We start from the raw sequence: 23,294 nt of genomic DNA, 5'->3' as shown, positions 1-23,294 counted from the left end.
AGAGCTGTTGAAGAGAAAGGGTGTGTTGTTGCAGTGCTGAACCCAACTGATATTTTTATCCAGCATAGAGTTTTGATTTGAACCCCAAGAAATTTTATATAAATACCAAAGCCAAAAATATTAACACACACACACACATATATATATACACACACACACAGTACAGTGCTGAACCCAACTGATATTTTTATCCAGCATAGAATTTTGATTTGAATCCCAAGAAATTGTATATAATAAACAACAACAAAAATGCCGAATCAAAAATATTGTAATCAATGCAAAAAAAATATATCCAGCCCCAATTGGGCCAAGCACCAAAAGATTTGTAATTCGGACAAATACAGAACTCCCACAAAAATTTGCCCCAAATGCCATAGAGAATATAGCATGGAATATTTCACATATACACATAAAGATACTTGTTCTGTACAGTCATCAATATTGCCCCCACAACCATCCACATCTGGTCTGAAAAGGAAGCATGAAGCACCTGTTAATGCTGGACCTGCAAAGCAGCCATGCTATGAACCCATCCATAGGAGTTTTAATAGCCAATTAAGAGATTATCGGTTTGTATCAGAGCCAAGATGTGGTATTGAGAATTTTTTGAACAATATAAATTCTGATCTGCGGGCAATTCTAAATGCACAAAATGGCTCTTATAAGCTCTCCCTCAAATTGTTTGCACAATATAAGAAACCAAATGGCACAAAATTTACACAGCCCCACATAACAGAAACTGTACCTGTATATTCAAATGCAAATTCAGACACAATAATAAGCAGTTTGATGGATCAATTAAATATTAAACACTCTGAATTTGCAGCAAAAGAGTCTGGATGGAGCCTATGCGGCTCTCCACACAAGTTATATGTTAATATTTCTGAATTCAGCCCATTACAAGGATCTACATATCTGCCATTACCTGCAAATATTAAAAACAAAAGAGCCGTGGTTAATATAGAAAATACCGACCAGAAATGCTTTTTGTGGTGTATATTAGCTGCTTTGTTTCCAGTTGTAAGGCATCCTGAAAGAATAAGTTATTACAAACAGCATGAACATGATTTTGACGAAGCAATGAAGGGTTTAGAATATCCAATATCTGTACAGAATATTGATAAATTTGAAAAAAAGGCCCGGGATATAAATGGCAAACAATTATCTATTAATGTATTTATTTGCTCCACTGGCCGTGGCAATTGCTTGATAGAACCTCTCAGAATCAGTACAATTGATGATGAATCTGCTATTCCAATTGATTTGCTCTTAATTGAAGAGGATGGCACATATCATTACACTCTGATACATAATCTTGAAGCTTTAGTCAGAACACAACTAGACAAATCCAATAGAATATTTAAGTTGTGCAGAAGATGTTTAACTGTATTTGATGGTCAAAAAATGGTGAATGGGGTTCGGGAAGAGAATGCAGAAATTGCTAAGAACAAATTAATTGAGCATCTGAAATACTGTGGGAACCATAAACCTGTTCATATGGTGATGCCTAATCCAAGTGAAAATTGCAAATTCAAAAAGTTTGAAGCCTTGTTGGAACACCCAGCATATATTGTCTGTGATTTTGAATCAAACCTCAAATCTCTTGCATTCTGCAATCCAGATCCTGAAGAATCTTCAATTACACCATACCAGCTACATGAACCTTCCAGCTTTTATTATGTGGTTGTACAGGATGGTGTTGTTAGTAAAAAAGATTCATACATGGGAGCAGATGCCATCAAAATATTTGCACATAAAATAGAAAATGAGTGCCATGACATAGCATCTAATATCTTATTAAAATCCAAACCTATGTTGCCTTTAACAGAGAAACAGATTGAAGATTTCAACAATGCAGAAAAATGCCCGGTATGTGATTCTGAATTTTCAGATACAAATATCAAGGTGAAACACCATTCTCATACAGATGGTAAATTCAAAATGGCCCTGTGTAATAGCTGTAATATTAAGATCAAGAGACCAAAATTTGTCCCCATATTTTGCCATGGAGCATCCAATTATGATTTCCATCATTTGATCAGATATGAGGGGTTTGACAAGCAGAATTTAAATATTTTAGCTGAAAATGATGAGAAATATATTGCTATTAGCAAAATAATTAAAGTTAATGGAGTTCCTATTCACATAAGATTTCTTGATTCTTACAGAATTTTATCTGCTAGCCTGGCTACACTGGCCACTCAATTATCTGATGATCAATTCAAAATCACATGTGCATTGTTTCCAAATCAGGACCTGAAATTAATTAGGCGGAAGGGTGTATATCCATATGATTATGTTACAGATTTTTCTAAATTTGATGAGTGTTCCCTGCCTCCACAACATGAGTTTTACAGCAAAATCAGAGGATCTGGAATCACTGATGATGATTATCACCATGCCCAATTGATGTGGAACAATTTAAAATGCCAGACATTTGGTGATTATCACATGGCATATTTGAAACTTGATGTGACCCTCTTAGCTGATATATTGCAGGCATTCAGAAAATCATCAATGCAAAATTATGGACTGGACCCAGTGTATTTTTTCAGTGCCCCGGGCCTAGCATGGGCTGCAATGTTTTTAAACACCAAAAAGCAATTGGATCTGATCCAAGATCAAGATATGTATCTGTTTATGGAGCAATGTATAAGAGGAGGGATGGTGCAATGTTCTCAGAGATATGCCAGAGCAAATAACATATATATGCTTGATTATGATCCAGCACGGCCATCAAATTATATATTGTATGTGGATGCAAACAGCCTCTATGGTTCCGCTATGATGGAAAAATTGCCATATGCAGGGCTTGAATGGGTTGAAGATTTTAATAATGAGGATCTTCAGAACTTTGATGACAGTAAATATGGCATATTCTTAGAGGTTGATCTGGCAATTCCAGATCATTTACATAACAAATTTTCTGATCTGCCCCCAATTCCCGAGGTTCAGTGCTCACCTGGCTCTAAACAGAAGAAGCTCATGATGACACTGGAGCCAAAACAGGGCTATGTCATATATTACAAGAACCTCCAGTTCCTGATGAAACATGGTGTTCAAGTGACCAAAATTAAAAAAGTTTTGAGATTCAGGCACTCAAAATGGTTGAAACCATATATTGATACAAACACAGAGCTTCGAACATCTGCAAAGAGCCAATTTGATAAGGCCTTGTTTAAATTGATGGTAAATTCTGTATATGGCAAAACAATTGAAAATGTCAGAAAACATACCGATGTTAAAATAATTACTGACCCCAGCCTGAGCAAAAAATTGGTTGCAAAGCCTAATTTCAATTACAGAAGAATTTATGATGAAAATATGGCACTTTTCAACATGAAAAAAACAAAGATTAAGTTTGACAAACCTATTTATGTAGGGGCTGTGATATTGGAATTGGCCAAATTACATATGTTAAAATTGTATTATGATGTGTTGAAACCTTTTTATAAGGATCGTGTAAAACTGATGTACATGGATACGGATAGTTTTGTTCTTGATATTCAAACAGATGATGTTTATCAAGATATAGCACAGCCTGAATTGTTTAAATACTTTGATACCAGTGAATTGCCAGGCCATCTGAATATTCAACCCCACAACAAAAAAGTTCCTGGCAAGTTAAAAGATGAGACACTTGGTGATGTTATTGTGGAATTTGCTGGGTTAAGTGCCAAGATGTATAGTTTTAAAACATGTAATGCTGTTGTCAAAAAAGCCAAGGGCATTGGCAGAGTTACTGTTGAAAAAGAGCTTGAATTTGAGGATTATAAAAATTGCCTCAAATCATGTAGCACCACCAGAACATCAGAATCCAGAATTCAGAGTGTGGATCACTTATTGACTAGCAATATTGTAAGAAAAGTGGCTCTGGACCCACATGATGATAAGAGATGTATTTTATCATGTGGCATACATACTTTACCATGGGGTCATTGTGATTTGAAAAATGGCAATCAATGCCCAATTACAGAGCATGATTTGAAATAAATAAACATGCCTATGAACTTATTTGGGTTCAAAAAACAGGCTGTTATGGAGCTGCCAACACCACAACCCTCTTCTGATATACTGTCTAAACTGAGTGGTTTCTTAATTATTCATCTGAACAGCATATTTACAGATATTGATGATAAAACAGGCAAAATATTGTACATATTTAACAATAATTTAAATCATTACCAATTACCTGTAGGTGAGCAATTGCAATTTATTACAACCCCTGAGGGTGATGTTAAAATTTCAGTAGGGAGAAATATTTATAGAATTAAGCACTCAAACATGATTTCTGGCACTGTTTATACTGTTTCTGCTGGTGACTGCTTATATATTGAGGTCCCTGGATCTTATGATAAGCTTATACCCTTTTTTATAGAATTAAGAATCAGATACTCTATAATAAATAACTACTAAACAAAATGCCTAATTATATTTTTGGCCATACAAGACATGAAGATCACAGTGATGAGATTTTGATGCTTGATGTCAGAGTCAAGAAATTAAGAAGTGATTTACAAGCTTTACAAACTACACTCAATGCCAGCCTTCAATTAGAAATTACAAATTTGCAATTACAATGCATGGACCCTCTTCTTAAAATTGATTCTGAACTCAAATTGCTGCTTCAGAAATATACTGACCTGGCCACATTGGATAATTTTCAAAGTTTAGAAGAGGCTGTTGCAGCTCTTCAAGCCAAATTTAAGACCCAGGCTAACAACTCTGAGCAATTGAAACAACAATTGGAAGAGCAGATAAATAATGTCCAGGCACAGCTCCAAACAATTGTCAAAAGCATAAAATCACAAGAAGATTTTGATCTTGTGATTTCCACTCTAAAGGAACAGATTCAGTCACTCCAAATACCTAATCTGGACCCTCTGAACAATGCCATAGCCGAGGTTAAAGAAAAAATTGAGACACTTGAAAATTTTATGAACAATTTGCCATCTTCTGATGCTTTGAATGCAATAACTCGGAGTGTTGCAAATATTAAGCTGCAACTTGAAACATATGAAGATTTTGGAAAAATTCAAAGTTCCATAACCCATCTTGAAGGTACAATAGCAGCAGTGCAAAGTGATTTGGCAAATGTACTTGAATCCCGATTGCCTGGGATTGTAGATACCCTTGTTAGTGTCCAGCAACAAATCACAAAGCTTGAAAACCTCAACACTGAATCTGATCTATCTCATTTTCATCACTTGATAGATGATATCCAAACAAAACTTGAAATTTTACAACAATCAACACCCTCTCAGGCAGATATAGCCCTGCTCCAAAATGCTATGCAAAATGTGGCCGATGCTTCTGAATTAAACAATGTGAAATCGGCACTTGAATTTTTGCAAAATACAGTATCAAATCTGCCTACATCACAGGAACTTAAAAATATTAAGAGGGCAGTGAATAGGATATTGAAATCAGAAGATATCAAGAATATCCAGGCAGAGATCAAACATCTCACACAGACAGTGGCCACTCTTCCAACCAATCAACATATTAATGAACTGCATGCCCTGTTTGAGGATATCAGAAGGCAGGTCCATGATCTTACAGCTCAAAATTCAAAATTGGCAGTTGTTGAAAATTTGCAACAAATTGTAGCTAATATCAAGCAACAGCTAGGAACCATGGAATCCAATCAAGCAAATGCTCTGTCTGTTTTTGCCACCCAGCTACAAGAAATTGTGCAACAATACAAGAGACTTGTTGTGGACATAAAAATAAAGCCGGGCCATGATGATGTTGTTAGAACCATCAATGAGCACCTTGAATCTGTAACAAGCAGATTGCTCACAGCAGAAAAGGAAATAACAGGCATAATTGAAAATCCTAAACATACAGTAATTCTTGAATTGTACAGCATCCCCAACAAAGAATATGATTCTCCATTTACACCAGGTGGGAAAATATATATGCTGTCCCCTGCACAATTTTATTATCAATTTTTTGTTGGGGGCACATTGAGACCAATCAAGATCAAATATTGGCTTCAACCACAGGCACACCACTACCCCACCTTATCAATAACAAATGCTGATAACAAAGGGAAAATCACCAGTGTAGAGTTACAGGATTTTACAGACCCCAATACATTGGAAACAGCCTATGTTGAAGATGATGGCTCTTTGGAATTTAAAATACATATAGGGGACAAATTATATTTAGAAAATCCTGCAGTATCAGCTGCTGAACACCCCATAGTTGCAATATTCTTGTTTACATATTATGTCTAGACAAATTATTGTTGATGAATTACACAGACAGGCCCGACATAATTTTAAGAGACTCCCAGTAGTTACAAAGGGCATAGATGATTTATGGCAGAGCGACTTGATTGAAATGGCAAGTGGACAGTTGAAAAACTTAGACAAAATCAACAAGGGCTACAAGTATCTACTCACTGTAATAGACACATTTTCAAAATTTGCCTGGGCTGTGCCACTCAAATCCAAGACTGGAAAATGTGTTACAGAAGCTTTTAGGACAATCATCAATCAGAGTGGAAGATCCCCGCGCTATTTGCAAACAGATAATGGCAAAGAATTTTATAATTCAGTGTTTCAACAATTTATTAAAAGCCAGGCAATACAACATTATTCGAGTTACAGTGATCTCAAGGCCTCAATTGTAGAGAGATTCAACAGAACCTTAAAAAATCTTATGTATAAACAATTTACACTGCAGGGTAATTATAAATGGATTAATATTCTTCCAGAACTTCTACATAAATATAACAACTCGGTCCATTCCACAATCAACATGAAACCCTCTGAAGTAACTTCATCTGATGAGCAAAAATTGATCAGCACTGTTTATTATCCTAAATATCAGCCAACAACAAGAAAGGCCAAATACAGGGTGGGTGATCAAGTAAGAATCAGCAAATATAAGCACTTATTCAAGAGAGGCTTTACAAGAAACTGGAGCACAGAATTATTTACAGTGGTTCAGGTTAAACCCGGGACCCTTAACACATATATAATAAAGGATCACCGAGGAGAAATTCTCAAAGGCCGATTCTATGAACAAGAGCTCAGCAAAACTAAACAGCTTGGCACATATCTCATAGAAAAAATTATCCGCAGAAAAGGCAACAAGTTACTTGTCAAATGGCTAGGACTCCCAGAACACAGCTGGATCGATGCAAACAAAATAATAATATGAGCACCTGGGATGTTATAAAAAGGCTGCCAGAACCTGAACAACAAAATAAGAGAAATGGCAAATTGCTACCTGATAATATTAGGTGTCTTATTGTTGGGCCATCTGCTTGTGGTAAAACTACACTAATGGTTGATAATTTTTTATTGGCACCCAACTGGTTAGACTGGAAAAACAGGCACTTGTATATCTTCTCTAAGAGCTTGGAACAATTAAAATATCAGCAGCTGATGAAGCTTTATGATGGATTGGATATTGCCACTTTTGAACCAGATGTTAAGCCACTTGATGAATGTCTCGATAATTCTGTTGTTGTGTTTGATGACATTATATTGGATAATCAAAACAAGGTTAGAAATTTCTTTACACAGGGCCGGCACAAAAACATAGATTGTTTCTACCTGGCACAGACTTTTTCAAAAATACCCAAGCAACTGATCCGAGACAATAGCAATTTTATATGTATATTTCATCAAGACCATACCAACCTCAAACACATACATGATGAATATGTAGGTGGGGACCTGAGCTACAATGATTTTTCTAAGTTTTGCAGCAGGTGCTGGAACCAGGACAGTTATGGGTTTGTCACAATTGATATGACAAGAACACCCAATAGTGGCAAATACAGAAATAAAATTAACAATTTTCTAGACATTGAAACATATATAAATAAACATGAAAAGGCCAATCATTGATGATCTTAAGTTAAGAGATTATCTTGTAAAAAGATTTAAGGGATGGAAATCAGAGAACCGAGGAATTTATGAAAAACACAAACAAACAGAACAGCCTGTAATTGATGCTATTAATAATTTAGGTAAGAATATCAAAACTGTTACAGAGCAAAATCAAAATTTGCTCACAGAGCTTGTACCTGTAGCTGCAAGGAACATATTAGATTATCCATTCACCCCACTTTCAAGTATTCATAGTCCTATTGCTCCTAGAAGAATTGAGGCTAGTCAGGATCCTATTGAATTGGGTCTTCTTGCTCAAAAATATTTAACCACACCTAAAGACAATAAAGATGAGGTTTTTGGCTTATATGCTGACACAGAGCTTGATGGCAGCATCATACATAGAATTGGCAATTTCAGAGTAACATTTATGGGAGATGATATAAATGTATATTCAGAATCTCGACTTGGAGAAAAAGGTGCTTTTGTTAAGTACCTCGGAACACCTGGATTATGGGAACTGATGACTAGGAAAAGGCCTGGCAGCTATACAGATCAAGATTATGAGGATTACAAAGAAATATTAATAAAATCAGATGCTCTATACCAGAACAATGATCCCACACAAAAAAGAGTCAAGTCGAGCAGTGGGGCAAAATACAATAATTTAATCAAGCCCATATGGTCACAAATTAAGACTGGCAGTGGAATCAAACAATACAACACCCTGCCTAAAGAATTTGTGTGGGTTGATGATGTCAGGAAACTTGTAGATAGGTTATTGGTGATAGCTGGGGAGGAAAATGCTGGGAACCACAATTTTTACAATGAAAAGGTTGGAATTATGGACATGATAAGCACAAAATTGTCTAATTTTATAGTGAATGACACTAAGGGGATTGGATATCTCATAAAAATTATTAATACTCTACCACCTAAATTTTGGAATATTTCTGAGGGTCGGGGCCTTGTTAATGACATTATAAATAAGCTGCCATTTGAACTACACATTCCAGGCTATCAATATTGTGGTCCAGGCACAAAATTGGACCATAGATTAAACAGAGGTGATCCTGGTGTTAATCCCCTAGATGCTGCTTGTAGAGACCATGACATAGCATACAACACACATTCTGATCTTGACAAGAGACATGTTGCAGACAAGAAATTAGAAGAGGCTGCATTTGGTAGATTTGTAAGCAAAGATGCTTCTTTGAGTGAAAAAATAGCAGCATTGGGAACCACCATAGCTATGAGCACCAAACAAAAATTGGGGTGGGGGTTGTGAATATGTATATAATAAACCTACAATGAGGGCCAAGGGTGTTATGTATCAAATACCTTATGCAGGTCTCAAATCTCTTAAAACTATTGACAGTCTTTTGACCAAAAAGCAGCGCAAGAAAAAAATTCTTGTATTGCCAAGGGCCATGGAATGAAATTGTTACTTAGCACCCCCCAATTAAAAAAATTACAGCAATCAAGAAAAAAATCACATGTGGGGGGATTTATATTCACCATCCCTGCCATCTTAGCTGCTCTCGGGGCTGTGGGGAGCTTGGCTGGGGGATTAGCTGCCATAGCAAAAACAGTAATAGATGCCAAGAAAAATAGGGCAGAATTAGATGAGCAGAGGCGCCATAACCTGGCAATGGAGAAACAAGGCAAGGGTGTTAAAAGAGCCATGAATAAGTTTAAAAAAAACAAGAGCCGCTTACAAACCAAGATATTGAAGCTTTAATCAAGCCACTGGGCATCAAACATTTTAGAGGTGTGTACATGTCTGATTCTTTACCAGAGCAACCACTCAACAAAGAGTGTGGCATTGTTAATTTGGATGAGTACAAAAATCAGGGCACTCACTGGATCTGTTATCTTAAATATTTAAAAGATGAGGCATTTGTGTTTGATTCATTTGGAGGTGTTCCACCTGAAAATTTAATAAAATATTTAAATTCAACTAATCTTTATTACAATAATGCCCGTGTTCAAAACTTCAAAGATGTTAATTGTGGACATTTGTGTTTATCTGTTCTTAGATATATGTCTCAAATAAATAAACCATCAATTGAAGATTTTCAAAAAGCCTTGTGGTATCTGAAACATCATGGGGGTATTTCATCTCACCAGCCAAAATTCAATATTGAAACTCAAATTACATGATGACATTGTGTATCCCAAAACAATAGCTCTCAGGGCATTTTATGGCATGTACCTGATCCCTAATATTACACACCACAACAACAAAATTGCAGTTGGTGATGAAAAAATTGTCATCACTCCAGGGCAGTATAATCTGTCCACTCTAAATGCTCAATTACCCAGAGGTATAGTATTAACTCAAAATTCTGTCACTCACAGAGTAGAAATTGTATCTGCTACAGAAACAGTGGATCTGGGTACTATAGGAGAGCTGTTAGGATTTGAGAACAACACAAAACTTGAACCAGGCATCAAACACACTGCTATGAATATACCTAAATTCTTAGCCATAGAGACTCTAAATATTCACTGTAATGTAGCAGAGGGTATGATCACCAAATCAAATGGCATAGGCACTCACAAACAAACAGGCATTATTGCAACATTCAAACCTAATTCTGAATTTATGGAGCCCATCATCTACAATCCATCCCCAACATTATATTTTCCTGTGTGCCATAATAGAATAGATTATATTGAATTGATGGTCACTAATGAAAAAGAAGAATTAGTTGATTTTGCTGGAGCCACAACAACTGCAATCATAGAGATTAATATTTAAATAAAAATACATACAAGAAAAAAATGGAAAATATTGAGAGTTATGAGCTACAATCATTCCCCCCAAACAGGAGGACATTTGCAAATTTAAATCAACCCAACACAGAAATTGAGGTTGATCTTGATGTAGGGGATGGATTTATACACCCCCACAGAGCAGATCTATACATCAAATTTGATGTTGTAAAGCTCGATGGTACAGATTATCCGGCAAATTCAAATATAAGATTGGTAGATAATTTTGTGCCTCATCTATTCTCTGAAATTGAGGTCAGAAAGCATGGCGTTGTTATAAACAGAGTGGATTATCCCGGCATTACCTCCACAGCTTTGGCCACATTAAAATTATCCAAAACCGAGGCTTCATACTACAAAATCGGTGGATTTGAGGCTGGTGATAAGATATTATCTAAGAACCACACTGTGCTGTTCCCCATGCGCCTGTTGCCAGGATTCTTCTCAGATTACAAAGATATTATGTGGAAGGGTGGGTTAAGAATCACATTTAGAAGAGCTGCAAATGATAACAATGCTTTGATGAGGTACAGTGCAATAAACTCTACAGGAGAAGCTTTGCCTAATACCCTGCCAGATGCAGGCAAATGCATTATTCAGACTATGGAGTTAAGAATCCCTGTTGTTGAGTATGAGGCCAGTTATGCTCTTAAATACAAAGCAGATATAATAAAAAATCCACAGATTCCTCTACAACTTTATACATATCAATGTGTACAGAAGCCCGCATCTGGTACATATTATGAGTTTGATGCTACAAATTCATTCTCCAGCATACAATATGACATGCCGGATTTTGTGGTGGTACTGTTTCAGACTGGAAGACACAACAATCAGGAAAAAAATTCAAGTAAATTTGATAGCTGCAACATCAAGAACATATATCTTAAAAATGGCAGAAATGAGGTATTTCCTAGAGAAAATTACAATTTAGACATGTCCAAGGATGATTTCCTTAAATTATATGAAGCATTTACATCCTTCAAAAGAGTCACTACTGGCAATACTGATATGTATTACACACCAGATGAATTCAAAGCACAGAGACCCATGTTTGTAATCAACACTTCAAAAAGGAAACAAGTTGTGGTGAATGACAGAACAAATATTAAAATTATCTGTGAATTCCATGAGGCATTACCTGATGACACCATATGTAGTGTTATTCTCATAGGTGAAAAATCATATGTTTATGATGTAAGAAATGAGAGAGTCACGGAGCAATTCTAGAGGGTCTCTGCATATTGCATTGTTTTAATATACAATTTGAACCTGGTATCCAATTGAACTTAAACCGGAAGTAAATATGTGTGTGTGTGTGTGGGTGTGGGTGTGGGTGTGTATATGGGTATAGGTGGCCTACTTTTATGTGTGGGCAAAAAAAATATCAAGAGGGGCATATTTTTAACAAATTTATGGACAACAATCTCACAGAAGTGCCTTTTATAAGTGTAGGTAAATCAATCTGAGGGGGGTCATACTTTCTCAGGAAATTCCCGAGGGCATTTTTACAAAAATCTTGGATTAGAGGGGGTTCCACACTTGAGCAAAAAGCTCATATGCTCATGTTGAGCTTGTTTTAAGTGTAGGCAAATCTGCTTGAGGGGGGTTCATACTTTCTCGGGTTTATAATATCATCAATACAACTACTGTATACACACTTTGAATGATTATAACATCAGTGTTTGTAAAGATACAGTTCATTTTCAAAATTTAAAAATAATCTGGAGACATGAATAATTTTTCCTTGTCAACGCCTGTTTGCGGAATGATGACTGTTGCTGGGCCAGGCACTGCGAAGCAATGGAATCGCGACCATCAAGAACTATTCCTTTCGGTATTTGGGCGCATTCTCTTTCCATTGCTGCCTTCAATTCGTCGGCTCCTGCCGGTTTTGTACGGCAAAGTTTATCTTTCATGTATCCCTATACAAAAAGTGTAGTGGCGTGATGTCTGGTGAACGCGGAGGGCATTCTTCTGAACCTCTTCGTCCGATGCATCTGTTTGGCGCATCTTGCCAAGTACCACTCAACAAATCTGCACACTCCAGTCCGGATCATCTGCACTGAGATCATGGAATATACGGCGATAAGTAGATTTTAACAGCAGATTTTCAATGACAAGTTCTTCCGCCGCCGTAGAGTTAGGCAACACACATAACTCCTTACACGGAAGCTTGTATTTCAGGATCAAGGTGTCCAGTTTTTATTGCCGGTGACTACATTTCTCTTCATCTGTTCAAAATACAAATTGTTACCTGAGAGTGGATATTGAGGGAAGGAAAAAGCCCACCTTTGAGACGAGACCGGGAACGAGACAGACATTTACAACACGAGACGAGACCAAGACACTCCCAAGTATCGTCTCGTCTCGAGACAATCTCTATCATTAATCCCTCGTCTCCTAATCTTTGGTTAAACTTCATCTATGTTGCCCCTATATTTTCACTAACTTCTATCACTATTGCCATATTTGTATTCTCCTCCATTTTGGTTAGGTTGTCCAGTCACGATCTGCCACCGAAGATTCCGGGTTCGAATCCCTTCGTAATCTTCATCCTTATTCATCATTGTCGCTTTCTCCCTAAAGAAGCAGGAAAACGCCGCGAAATAATAACAATAATTGTCTACTATTTGCTTCGTCAACAAACAACCTTCTCGAAGTTTTGTTGTCGACGAAGTGTCTCCAGTCCCATTGCTTCATCTTCTTCTTCATCTTTCCTCTTGTGTTCTTTGTCAGTCTTGTTTAAACTTCTTTCCCCTGCCTTCTTTCTCGTACCTTCCCCGCGGCGAAACAGTTGTCCAAACAGAATGTGTTTCTTGTCCCTCGCTCGAACTGCATCCTTCCTTTTGCAGAGCGTTTTCCTTCCCGAGGACTCGATGTGTTGATGTTTTTCGAGGAGTTCCCGAATACAGATGAGCCGTGAGAGTAGACTCTCTCCGGGAGGTGACGCGAACTGTCCCGTAGGACGCGGCGACTCCTGTTTTGTCGTCGCAAGTTCCGGCCGTGGCCGACTTCTTGGCTTGCTGGCTCCGTTGTTGTTATTTCTGTTCCGGCACAAAGGGTGGCGTTGAACGATATTTTACACTCGGACAGTGGCGCCAACTAATATCGGTCTTCACCCTCGAGCTCACCCAATAATTTTATATTATTATCATAGTATAGCCGTGGTGGTCTAGTCGGTAGTGCGTCTGACTGCCACGCGGAGACCCGAGTTCGATTCCCGGAGTGGGTGATCTAAGGTTCTCTGGACTTGTCACCGCATAAAGCGGCTCTGGGGCTCACCCAGCCCCAAATCAATGGGTTCCTGGGTGGTAAAAGCGGCCGGAGAATATGTGAGGCCCTACCTCCTCAGCCCCTAAATGTGCCTTCATGGCACGGGGAGCTTTAAACTTTATGTACATATTAGTATTATACTTTTCATCGTCAGGGGTGGCTCTAGAAAAAAAATTCACCTGGGCGAGGTGGATTTTCGGCGCCCCCCCCCCCCCGACACTTTAGACATAATTTCTACTCTTTTCCTCAACTTTTCACCTTCCTTCAATATAAAAACATGACCATGTTATATATTTACAGTTTTATGGGCGAAAAATAATAGCCTTATTTTTCAAATTCTTTAAGTGTGACTGTTTTAAGAAAACGTTTATTGCAGGTGTGTGTTTTTTTAATAGATAGACTACATAATGACATTAAAATAAAAGTAATAATTGCTACATTATTTTGCAAAAACACAGCACACAGTAAAATAAAACATAAGTTCCTAGCTTTCGACCCCTTCTCATGGTTATTATAAGGGATGGTGAACTTGAAAAGGCGTCGAAAGCTAGGAATTGAGTTTTAATTTGTTAGGTGCTGTTTTGTTGATCCTTTCGAATACAAGGTAAGTCAGACATGATTGTGCGCAAAAGTCCTCTATTCACAGAACTACAAATGTTTGCAGCACTGTTACGCCCTTTCTGGCTTTTTCCCTTTTTATTTTGCTCAATTCCAAGAAAACTTTCAAGAAAAGAATGCATATAATACCGAAACGTTGTTACTATTAAAATTAAGGATGCATTGCAATAGAACTTTTCTATGCATCAATTTTGAAACACTGGAAGTTGATTTTATGTGTAATCAACTTATGCAGGTAGGCTAATCATAAGCGTGATTATAGCGAGTTTGCTGGAAATTAATTATCTATTCTAATGATTACCAGATAATCATGATAACAATTCAGCTACCAGAGAACCTGTACTTAATCGCAACCACAAACGCATAGTGAATAATCAGCCTCAAGATCCAATTATTAACGTTAATAAAGAGGAAGTTGCGAATTAACGAAAGGAGATTGCAAGGATCATCCACAATATACCCTAAGTATCCCTGGCAACGGAGGTAAAGTTTCTACCCTGCTAGTAATGATTCTCTCCCTCATCCACCACCATCTATACCCACAAATAATATCCGCATGACTTACTTCGCAAAGCAAGCGTCGTTTCATGCTCTCAAACATGACCTGTGCATTTAGTTGGGTCGGAACATGAGTCCCATCGCCGCTGTTTTCCGTCTTTCCAAACAGAAAAATCAACACAACTATTAGTTACATTTTGGAGCTACCAGCGGAGATCAAACCCGGGATCGCTCGCATCAAAGACGAAAACTGTAACCATTCCGCTACGTGGCGACTCCAATTTATATAATCAGTTGTTTAGGACAAGATAATGACAAACACATGCGTAGAAGAATGAAAAAATAACAATTTTGTAAAATTTCTACAGAATATTTCAAGCATTTGTTTTTGTTGGCTAAGTGAATTCAATACAAGATGAGAAAAATCAATGTTCAGGGAAGTTAATTTGTTTGAGGGAATGAATGTTTCATCATGCAGTTTTTTTTTCTTTAGGTTATGGTAAATTTAATGTTAATAATAACAACGCGCATTTATTCCTTCTCAAAAAGGAAGCAGGTTTCACTTGAATCCAGCATTGCACAGGGTTGCATCCCCCCTCCCCCTTACCCCGGCCAGAGAGCAAAAAGTTTAATTCTCACATTGATATAGTGCTACATTGGTTTATCCATAATTTTCTACCTGCGGGGGTGAAGATTCATATTTATGGAGAGGGTATGTTTAGAGCCAAAATGACCATAAATTGGCCCTTTGTGAAACAAAAAAATAAAGGGGGAGGGTGGATAAATCAGGGAAGCTCTCTATCGAATAAATGACGTGAGAGGAAGGAAAAAAAAGACGAGTGGACTGGTGCCACAATATCTCAAAAAAACACCCCGCACGTCCATGGGGGATGGGTGCAGAACGTGGATGTTGATTGTGCACGATAGAGGGGGCTGACAAAACACGTTGCACTGCATTGTTCGGAGCAATTCGCGCACCAGTTAAGGTAATTTGCAGCAATAAAAGTGTCAAGCTCGGCAATATTTAATAAACACGGCAGTTCATTTGTTTCTGCTTCCTCTGGTGCAACGTTACCCTCCCCCCCTTCTCTTTTCAGTTTTCGGAATCACGGCGGCAGCCAGTTTAATAAATAAAGTTTTCGTCTGGCGCGCTGTGACGTCACGGGCTTATCATCTCCGGAAACTAGGCCTAGCGAGCCTCACGCACCGCCCATTTCCGATTCAATCGAATTTTGTCCCTCCGACCTTGGGAACGGAATGCGTTTTATTGGATTAACGTTTTCGGTGGCGGAGGGAAAGGGGGGAGCCGGGGGCTTCTTTCTGCACGGGGGCCCCTGTTCGGTCGGAGCCGAAAGAGATTAAAAAAGATTTATCGGACAAGTTGAGTGACTTATTGGAACAAAAACATTGTTGAAAGAATTTATCTCCCATTGTGATCCTCGGTTGTAATGCATGCATCAAGCCTTGTAAACGCTGTGTCTGTTGGTTTGAGTGAACCTAGACAGGGTGTGGGAGGGGATTTGTTGTGCTTTTTTTGCGTGGTGCTGATGTTTTGCACCATTTCGGAGCGGGATTGGCGTAAACGGATGCGTCATTTTCGAAGAGGGGCATTCTCTGAACAGGGACGGCGGAAAGACAGGGCGAAACGGGGCGCCGACCGGTGGAAGACTCAATCCTTCGAGGGGCTCCCCGATAGCGCAGTGGTAGCGATGTTGCCTTGTAATCAAGAGGTCCCGGGTTCGATACCCGATGGAGGCACATGGCACAGTGATTCGGATCCAACTTTAAACTGTAGGTCTAGTTCCGATCAGCCTTTCTGTGCATAAAGTGTACTTAAAACAAAATTCAATTCAATCCTTCGAAATTTCGAATGTCACATATCTAATAGCAGAGACTGTAAATAAGAATTAAAGGACAGGGTGTCCATAAAGTCTTGAGTCAGTACAAAGACTGATGATGACCACCACGTTTACTTAATGCAAGATGTGCTCCACACTTTCGCCACCAGTCTCATGAAACTTGGCCTCGATTCCCTTTTGTGCCAAAACTCTGGTTTTCGCAAACCGATCCTGTTTCGCGAAATTAATTTAGCATCATTATATTGGCTTTTTGAACTCTCCAGATGTCTCTTATTGAAACCTGCCACCACTTCCCTCTCGCCGACAGAGAATTATCTCCACTCAGTCGTTTTTCGTCCGTGTCGCAGCTCACCTGCATTCAGGTGAATTCAGAACTTATTTCCCTTTGGGATTAATTTTATTGAAGAAAATAGGTCAATTTGATTATTTAGCTCCATTGCTCTATTCATAATGGCATTCAAACTGCTTTTCCAGCAGCTGTACCCTAAACCTTTTAAACATTCTGCATACATCTATAGTCGGTGCATCTCATCTTGGCGTTCCTATTTTCCTAATAATTTTAATTTTGTTTATTATTTAATGTAAGGGGCCACGTTTCACGTTGATTTTAACTTTCTTACCTTGTGAGTGTGGTGCTGATCGCTTTCGATCTCGTCACCGAACTTCTCGGGTTCGAGCTCTGGCTTGGGCATGTGTGTTCTTTGTGAGTGTCCCTTCATCAATGTCATCCAATCATCACTCATCCTCGTCATCGCGTATTACTTAACATTGCAGAAAAGCGAAGCTAAAAAAAAAAATACACATCAACTCCACTATAGCTGATGTCGAGAATGAGCAAATCCCCCTTTGTGCCTTCACGGCATGGTGCAATGCACAGGAAATCGCTATACCTTTGTAGTTCAATACACACAAATTTGTGTTGTACTGTATGACAAAGAAAAACAGTCTCCTCTTCTGGAAAAGATACCCCCCCCCCCGCCCATTGACTGGCCGATGTAAATATTTTCGTTCTGACCAACCAGAATCAAAATTACGGGCACGTCATCAACCAACTTCTTCTGCACAACAGAAACGTAACGAAATTCCGCGAACATTTAGCCCCGCGAAAAATGTGCGCCGGACGTCGAAAAATATGCATTTTCCGGTAATAAATTGCGATGGTAGCGCTTTAATTGCGCCTGCTAATGTCCCCTAAATTCAAAATCAGTGCAGCTTTCGAAGCGGTGAGGGATGCATGTTGACAGGATTCGGCTTTGGCCTAATAGCCCGATGAAACGATAAACAAGTGTCGAATGGCCTTAATTAGGCTTCGTAATTAGATCCGCGAGCGTTTCGTAAACATCCAGTAATGTGTTGTCAGATATCATCAACTAACTCGTCAGTTGCCGGGCGCGTACAGCTTCGATACCGTGTTTTCGGGTCGGCCACTTGAACAAACCTGGGGAACGCGCATCGCCCGCTCCTGCTGCGTCAAATTAAGCATGTCGCTTTCCCTGTTTCACGGCCAATATTGCTTCGTTTTAATCCAATTTGTCAACCTCAGTTTACGCGCTCGTTCTGCTCCTTTCGCCATGTTTTTCTGTTTTGCGGTTTCGCTACTAGGCGGCGCGCGTGTTGGGTTCAATATTAGTTGACAGCGGGAAATAGTACAAAAGTGTGACACTGCCAGGTAAAGCAGAGCCAAGACCCCTCCTCTCCCTCCCTGTGTAGCGAATATTGAAAGCAGGAGGGGGTGCATTTTATGTATAAAAATAGCCAGAATTTGTTTTTTATGTATGTACGGGTTTCATGTAAATTTGTTTCTATTTTACGTCTCATTTTTGCATGTTCGTTTAGGCTAACCTTGACGATACATATGAAAGATGATTAGTAGATTGAATTAGGTTATTTTGCATAGCTTTTGTGACACTTTTGGCTAATCGTGACGATGAGGATGCGTGATGATATGAAATTGATGATTGTACACTCACAAAGAATACCTACGTCCAGGCCGGGATTCGAACCCGAGGGCCCTGGCTTGGTTTGATTTGGCGTTTTAAGTCCACTTTGTGCACAGTAAGGCTAATCGGGACTGGACCTACAGTTTATAGTGGGATCCGAACCACTATGTGCCTCCACCGGGTATCGAACCCGGGACCTCTGGATTACAAACACTACCACTGAGCCATCGGGGAGGCCCCCGAGGACCCTGGCGTCGTAAAGTGCTGTGCTAATCACTCCGCCACGGAAGTTGGCTGAAAGATTATTATATGGAATTGACACTCACAAAGAAACATCCCAGGCCTCGAATCCGGATCCTTTGGTACCAAAATCACAATTCGGCGAACTTTTCCCCCCGGTCTTTCAAATATCAGACAAAGTTTTGTTCATATCTAGGTCAATACGGCAGCACCTACAGTTTAAAATGATCCGAACCACGGTGCAATGTGCTTGTATGAAGGATCGAACCAGGGATCTTCAGATATCAGGCAGTCGATACACAGAGAAACATAATATTTCACATATTTTCAGGTCTCATATCCACTGCAATAAGGGACACTTTTTGAAAGTTGAATTGAAAACTTTGATCACAAGAATAATAATAATCGACTTTTGCGCGGCAAGTGTTGAGGTAAATTGTCTTAATAACTGTCAGTCGATATTATGTGCACTACTAAATGATCTATAATCGACCAGTACCATATTTACTCGAATGTGATGTGCACTCAAATTTTCAGTCTTAAAACCATATTTGTTAATGAATGTAATGCACACATGTTAATTTTATACAATAATGGATTTATGTTACGCATTGCACTCGAATCTAATGCGCTATCGATTATAATAGACGCTATAATTTTAGAGATGAAATTTTACCCAAAAAAGTCCGGGTTAGATTCGATTGATTGATTTTTACTTCGCTTTTTGTGCCACTTTTGGCTAATTTTCGAAGATGGGGATGAGTGATGATATGATGAAATTGATGAATGGAGACTCACAAACATCCATGCCCAGGTCGGAATTCGAACCCGGGACCCGTGGCGTCGTAGCGAGATGTGCTAACCACCCCGCCACGGGGGCCGGCGGGATTATATTCGAGGAAATACAGTATAGATATAGAGTAGAGTTTGTCTTTCATATGTGATTTTGTGCACACAACTTATATAGGCATCCAAGTAAATCGTGCCCTCTCCTCAAACCTGAAGTAGTATTCTAATGAATATATACGCACACTAATATTGCAATTTTTAAATGACTATAATACTTGATTTTTTTTTTTTTTTTTTTTTTTTTGCGTATTGTTACAGGACGGAGAACACAACAGTACTACTCCTGTGGAGATCAAAGTAAAGGATGTCCAGAACACCCCACCCATGTTTCTGGGATCGTTGACAGGCATAGTGAAGGAGGACGACCCCATAGGGACGCTAGTCATGACCATCCAGGCAAAGGATGGGGACAGAGGACAACCGAGGAAGGTCATCTACGAACTGGTTACAAGTAAGAAGTGCTTTTTTTATTTATTTTTTTAAAAAATATTTGATATTGTAGCCTAACCTACTGTTCGACTGCGATAGATGCGTCTAATTCGAGTGGATGACACCAAACGCGAGAAAGGAAGTAAGTAAAGAAACTACTAGCGTTTTATATAATGCTAATGTTCATGCTTTACTGTTAGAAAGTGTTTCTTAAGCGGCCCAAATACTAACGTGAAAATACGCAACTAAATCCGCTCCTTATTTACGCAAGTACGTTACGCCAGATTGCCGAGACATATAACTGTGACGTATATTTTCATCCTTACACCCCTCCCTCCGAGCACAGTTCTTCCAAGTATAGTCCCGTACTACTTGCTTTCTACAGATGGGGTTCCCAGGGACCGACCTTTCAGCGGTGGTACCTCACGGATTATCGTTGTTCACAGTAGCTGGGTCTTGGCCGAGAGAAGAGCAGGGCAATTATCTCCATTGGTTCCTTCCTGTCCCAACCTGCCCTTTCATCCTCCGCCGCCTTTACGCACGCGTAAACACAGAAAAGTTAAGGCTGTCTAAACGTTTGGGCCGTAGGAAAATTACGGGGGTGCATACGAAAATTACGGCGCGTACCATCCGCAGGTTTCCAAATACTGTCGGATTTCTACGTTGCGTGCAAAATGTAATGACCTCGACGTGATTTTACGTTAATGTATGACCGCCTTTAGGGGACAACATATTGCCTACTGCGAACTATTGTGTATCTACGAAGACTCAGTGTAATTGTACACTTGTTCACTTTCAGCCTGCAGATGGTATCTAATGGATGACATAAACCAACTTCCTCCACAATTCATTGCGCCATATTTCGGGCAAACAGATCAGATCCTGCTTTGAAAATTATGCGTATGGTCTTTGCCGAAGTGATTCAAGGTACGATTATCGTGAACACCTGAGGAATGTGTACTTTTTACCTTTTACGAAGCCCTACAGAAACCGTGAAAAATGTGTAAAGTGGTTAAATGCAAATTTTCTCGCTGTAAGAAGGCTTCTCGTACGCTTGCCTTAACACGGGAATCTGCTTGCCCGATTTCTTCCCAGAGTACACTGCGGGATGACGTCAAGTTCAATATCATCCATTGCACCCATTTCTTCGTCATTCTAGAAGTTGTGAAATTTGTTTTAGGCCCACTTTATGATCATATAAGCTAATCGTGACCAGGCAGGGATTTGCCACTAGGCTATCCTATGCTATAGCCTAGGGGCCGCACAAAAACGAAACGCTGAAAGGGCAGATGTGACAAAGACCATCGACTATTAAAAAGTCCTTAATATTGTGATAATAGCGAAATAAACCAACCTGTCAAGTCCTTAAAGAAGGTAGAAGGAAGGAGTTTCTAGCATTTAAATAACTTCTTACATCATAACCATATTTTCACTACTGCATTTTAACCGGAGTACATGTCTACCGTAAAATCAAGTCAATTTTTTCAGCAGATTTTTTAAAGGAGTGTTAGAATGCAATTAATAGAAGTGGAGTGTCATGATAACAAAATTGTTAATAATAATAATAACAATAATGTCGACAGAGCCCAAAACAAAGGATAGCCTAGGGGACCAAATTTTATAAATCCTCCACTGATTATAGGAGAGGAGTCCCTTGGTAGAATTTGTGCAAATGTGTATGGGGAGGAGGTGAGGGTTTACTTTATCTTATTGCGTAAGCACATTAGCAGCATGTTGTGGAATCACGTGTTTCGGTGCGAGAAAAAGAAATGGAAATTTAGTTCGTTTAAAACCCCAACTGCGGGCACCCTATTAACTTCGTAGATTGTTTTTATAATGCCGCTTGAAAGCCTGCAGCTTTTTTCCCCCGTCAGAGAGTGACGGCTTTATCATGCAGGGGCGAGCTTAATAACATTTCCAAAGTTATCAAAGGAAAGGTTACATGTAATCTATGGTCAATTTTCTTCCCACAGTCTTCTCTCGATAGAAAACCGCGGTGGATATAATGGGCCCACAAAATGATCCCTTTTGTGAGTTACGATGGGAAGAGGAAAAAAAGCACTTTGCTTAAAGGTATGGTGTGACTGATGAAGATATATAATTTTCCCAGCTGCGTCTTCAGAATTCAACGGCTTCGCACCTTAAATCATCTTTCGCGGAGTATTAAAGTCAGTTATAGTACACTACTGTTCTTATGTCTATGGGTTTTATAATATTCCTGCAATCTGCCTTGTACGGCCTCTACTTCCTGTTCGAAACAGGCTCTCTCGCCATTCTATTACCCCTTCCCGGTTTACAAGATGCCCTCAAAACCGGTCTCTGTCGTGGTGCCAGGAAAAGCGAACTCGTAAATGCAGCCAAAGTCTCGTTTCCCGTTTTATGTGTGTGCAAGGGCAATAAACACAGTCGGGTCTGGGGAACGTAGTATTGTGTAAATGATGAAATTGGCTCTGGGCAAGGATTTCTGCTTATCTAAAATATATGACGGTTGCAGTAACTTATGATTCATGTGTACTTTCGAGGATTACAAAGTCTAAAACTGTCGTGTTTCAGTTTGATTTGATGCAAGAATCAGTCTGTAGGAGATTCTTCGTCTACAAAAGACTGCGTTTTACTACGACCGTAGTACGTGGGAAATAAATTTAGTTGCGTATATTATCACATTTCCTTTATCGCGAATGAACCCGTTTCCCTTTTTGGTGAATGTGTTTATTACAGTTGCCGACATTTATTTGTAATGAAGCACAAAAAATAGTGTTCTGCTTATTCAAACAATGTAAAAATAAATAAAGGGAAATGCAAATATGAAGCTTACAGTCTGCTTAGTTGTCTGAAAGAGTAAGTTAACAAACAGCTGTAGTTACGGTATTCTCCTACGAAATATTGTACAGGTAGTAGCATGTTTATTAAGAAAGCAATTGAATGAACAAATGGAAAGTGTTTTGACTTCCTCTAAT

At 39.0% G+C, this 23,294-nt stretch overlaps 1 protein-coding gene across 1 annotated transcript in view; it reads left to right on the top strand.

The window, feature by feature from the left end:
- Cad87A (cadherin 87A) overlaps window positions 1-23,294 on the top strand; it is an 811,032-nt gene that overhangs the window by 706,558 nt on the left and 81,180 nt on the right. The window contains exon 8 of the mRNA XM_083131271.1: window positions 20,167-20,359. Within this exon, the coding sequence (XP_082987397.1) occupies window positions 20,167-20,359 (193 nt within the window). The remainder of the gene's footprint in view (window positions 1-20,166; window positions 20,360-23,294) is intronic.

Source organism: Lepisma saccharinum, chromosome 11 (assembly GCF_977018435.1).
Source record: "Lepisma saccharinum chromosome 11, izLepSacc3.1, whole genome shotgun sequence".
NCBI classification, from domain to species: domain Eukaryota; kingdom Metazoa; phylum Arthropoda; class Insecta; order Zygentoma; family Lepismatidae; genus Lepisma; species Lepisma saccharinum.
Note: the sequence above shows the minus strand (reverse complement) of the source record. Positions and strands in the feature narration are given on the sequence as shown.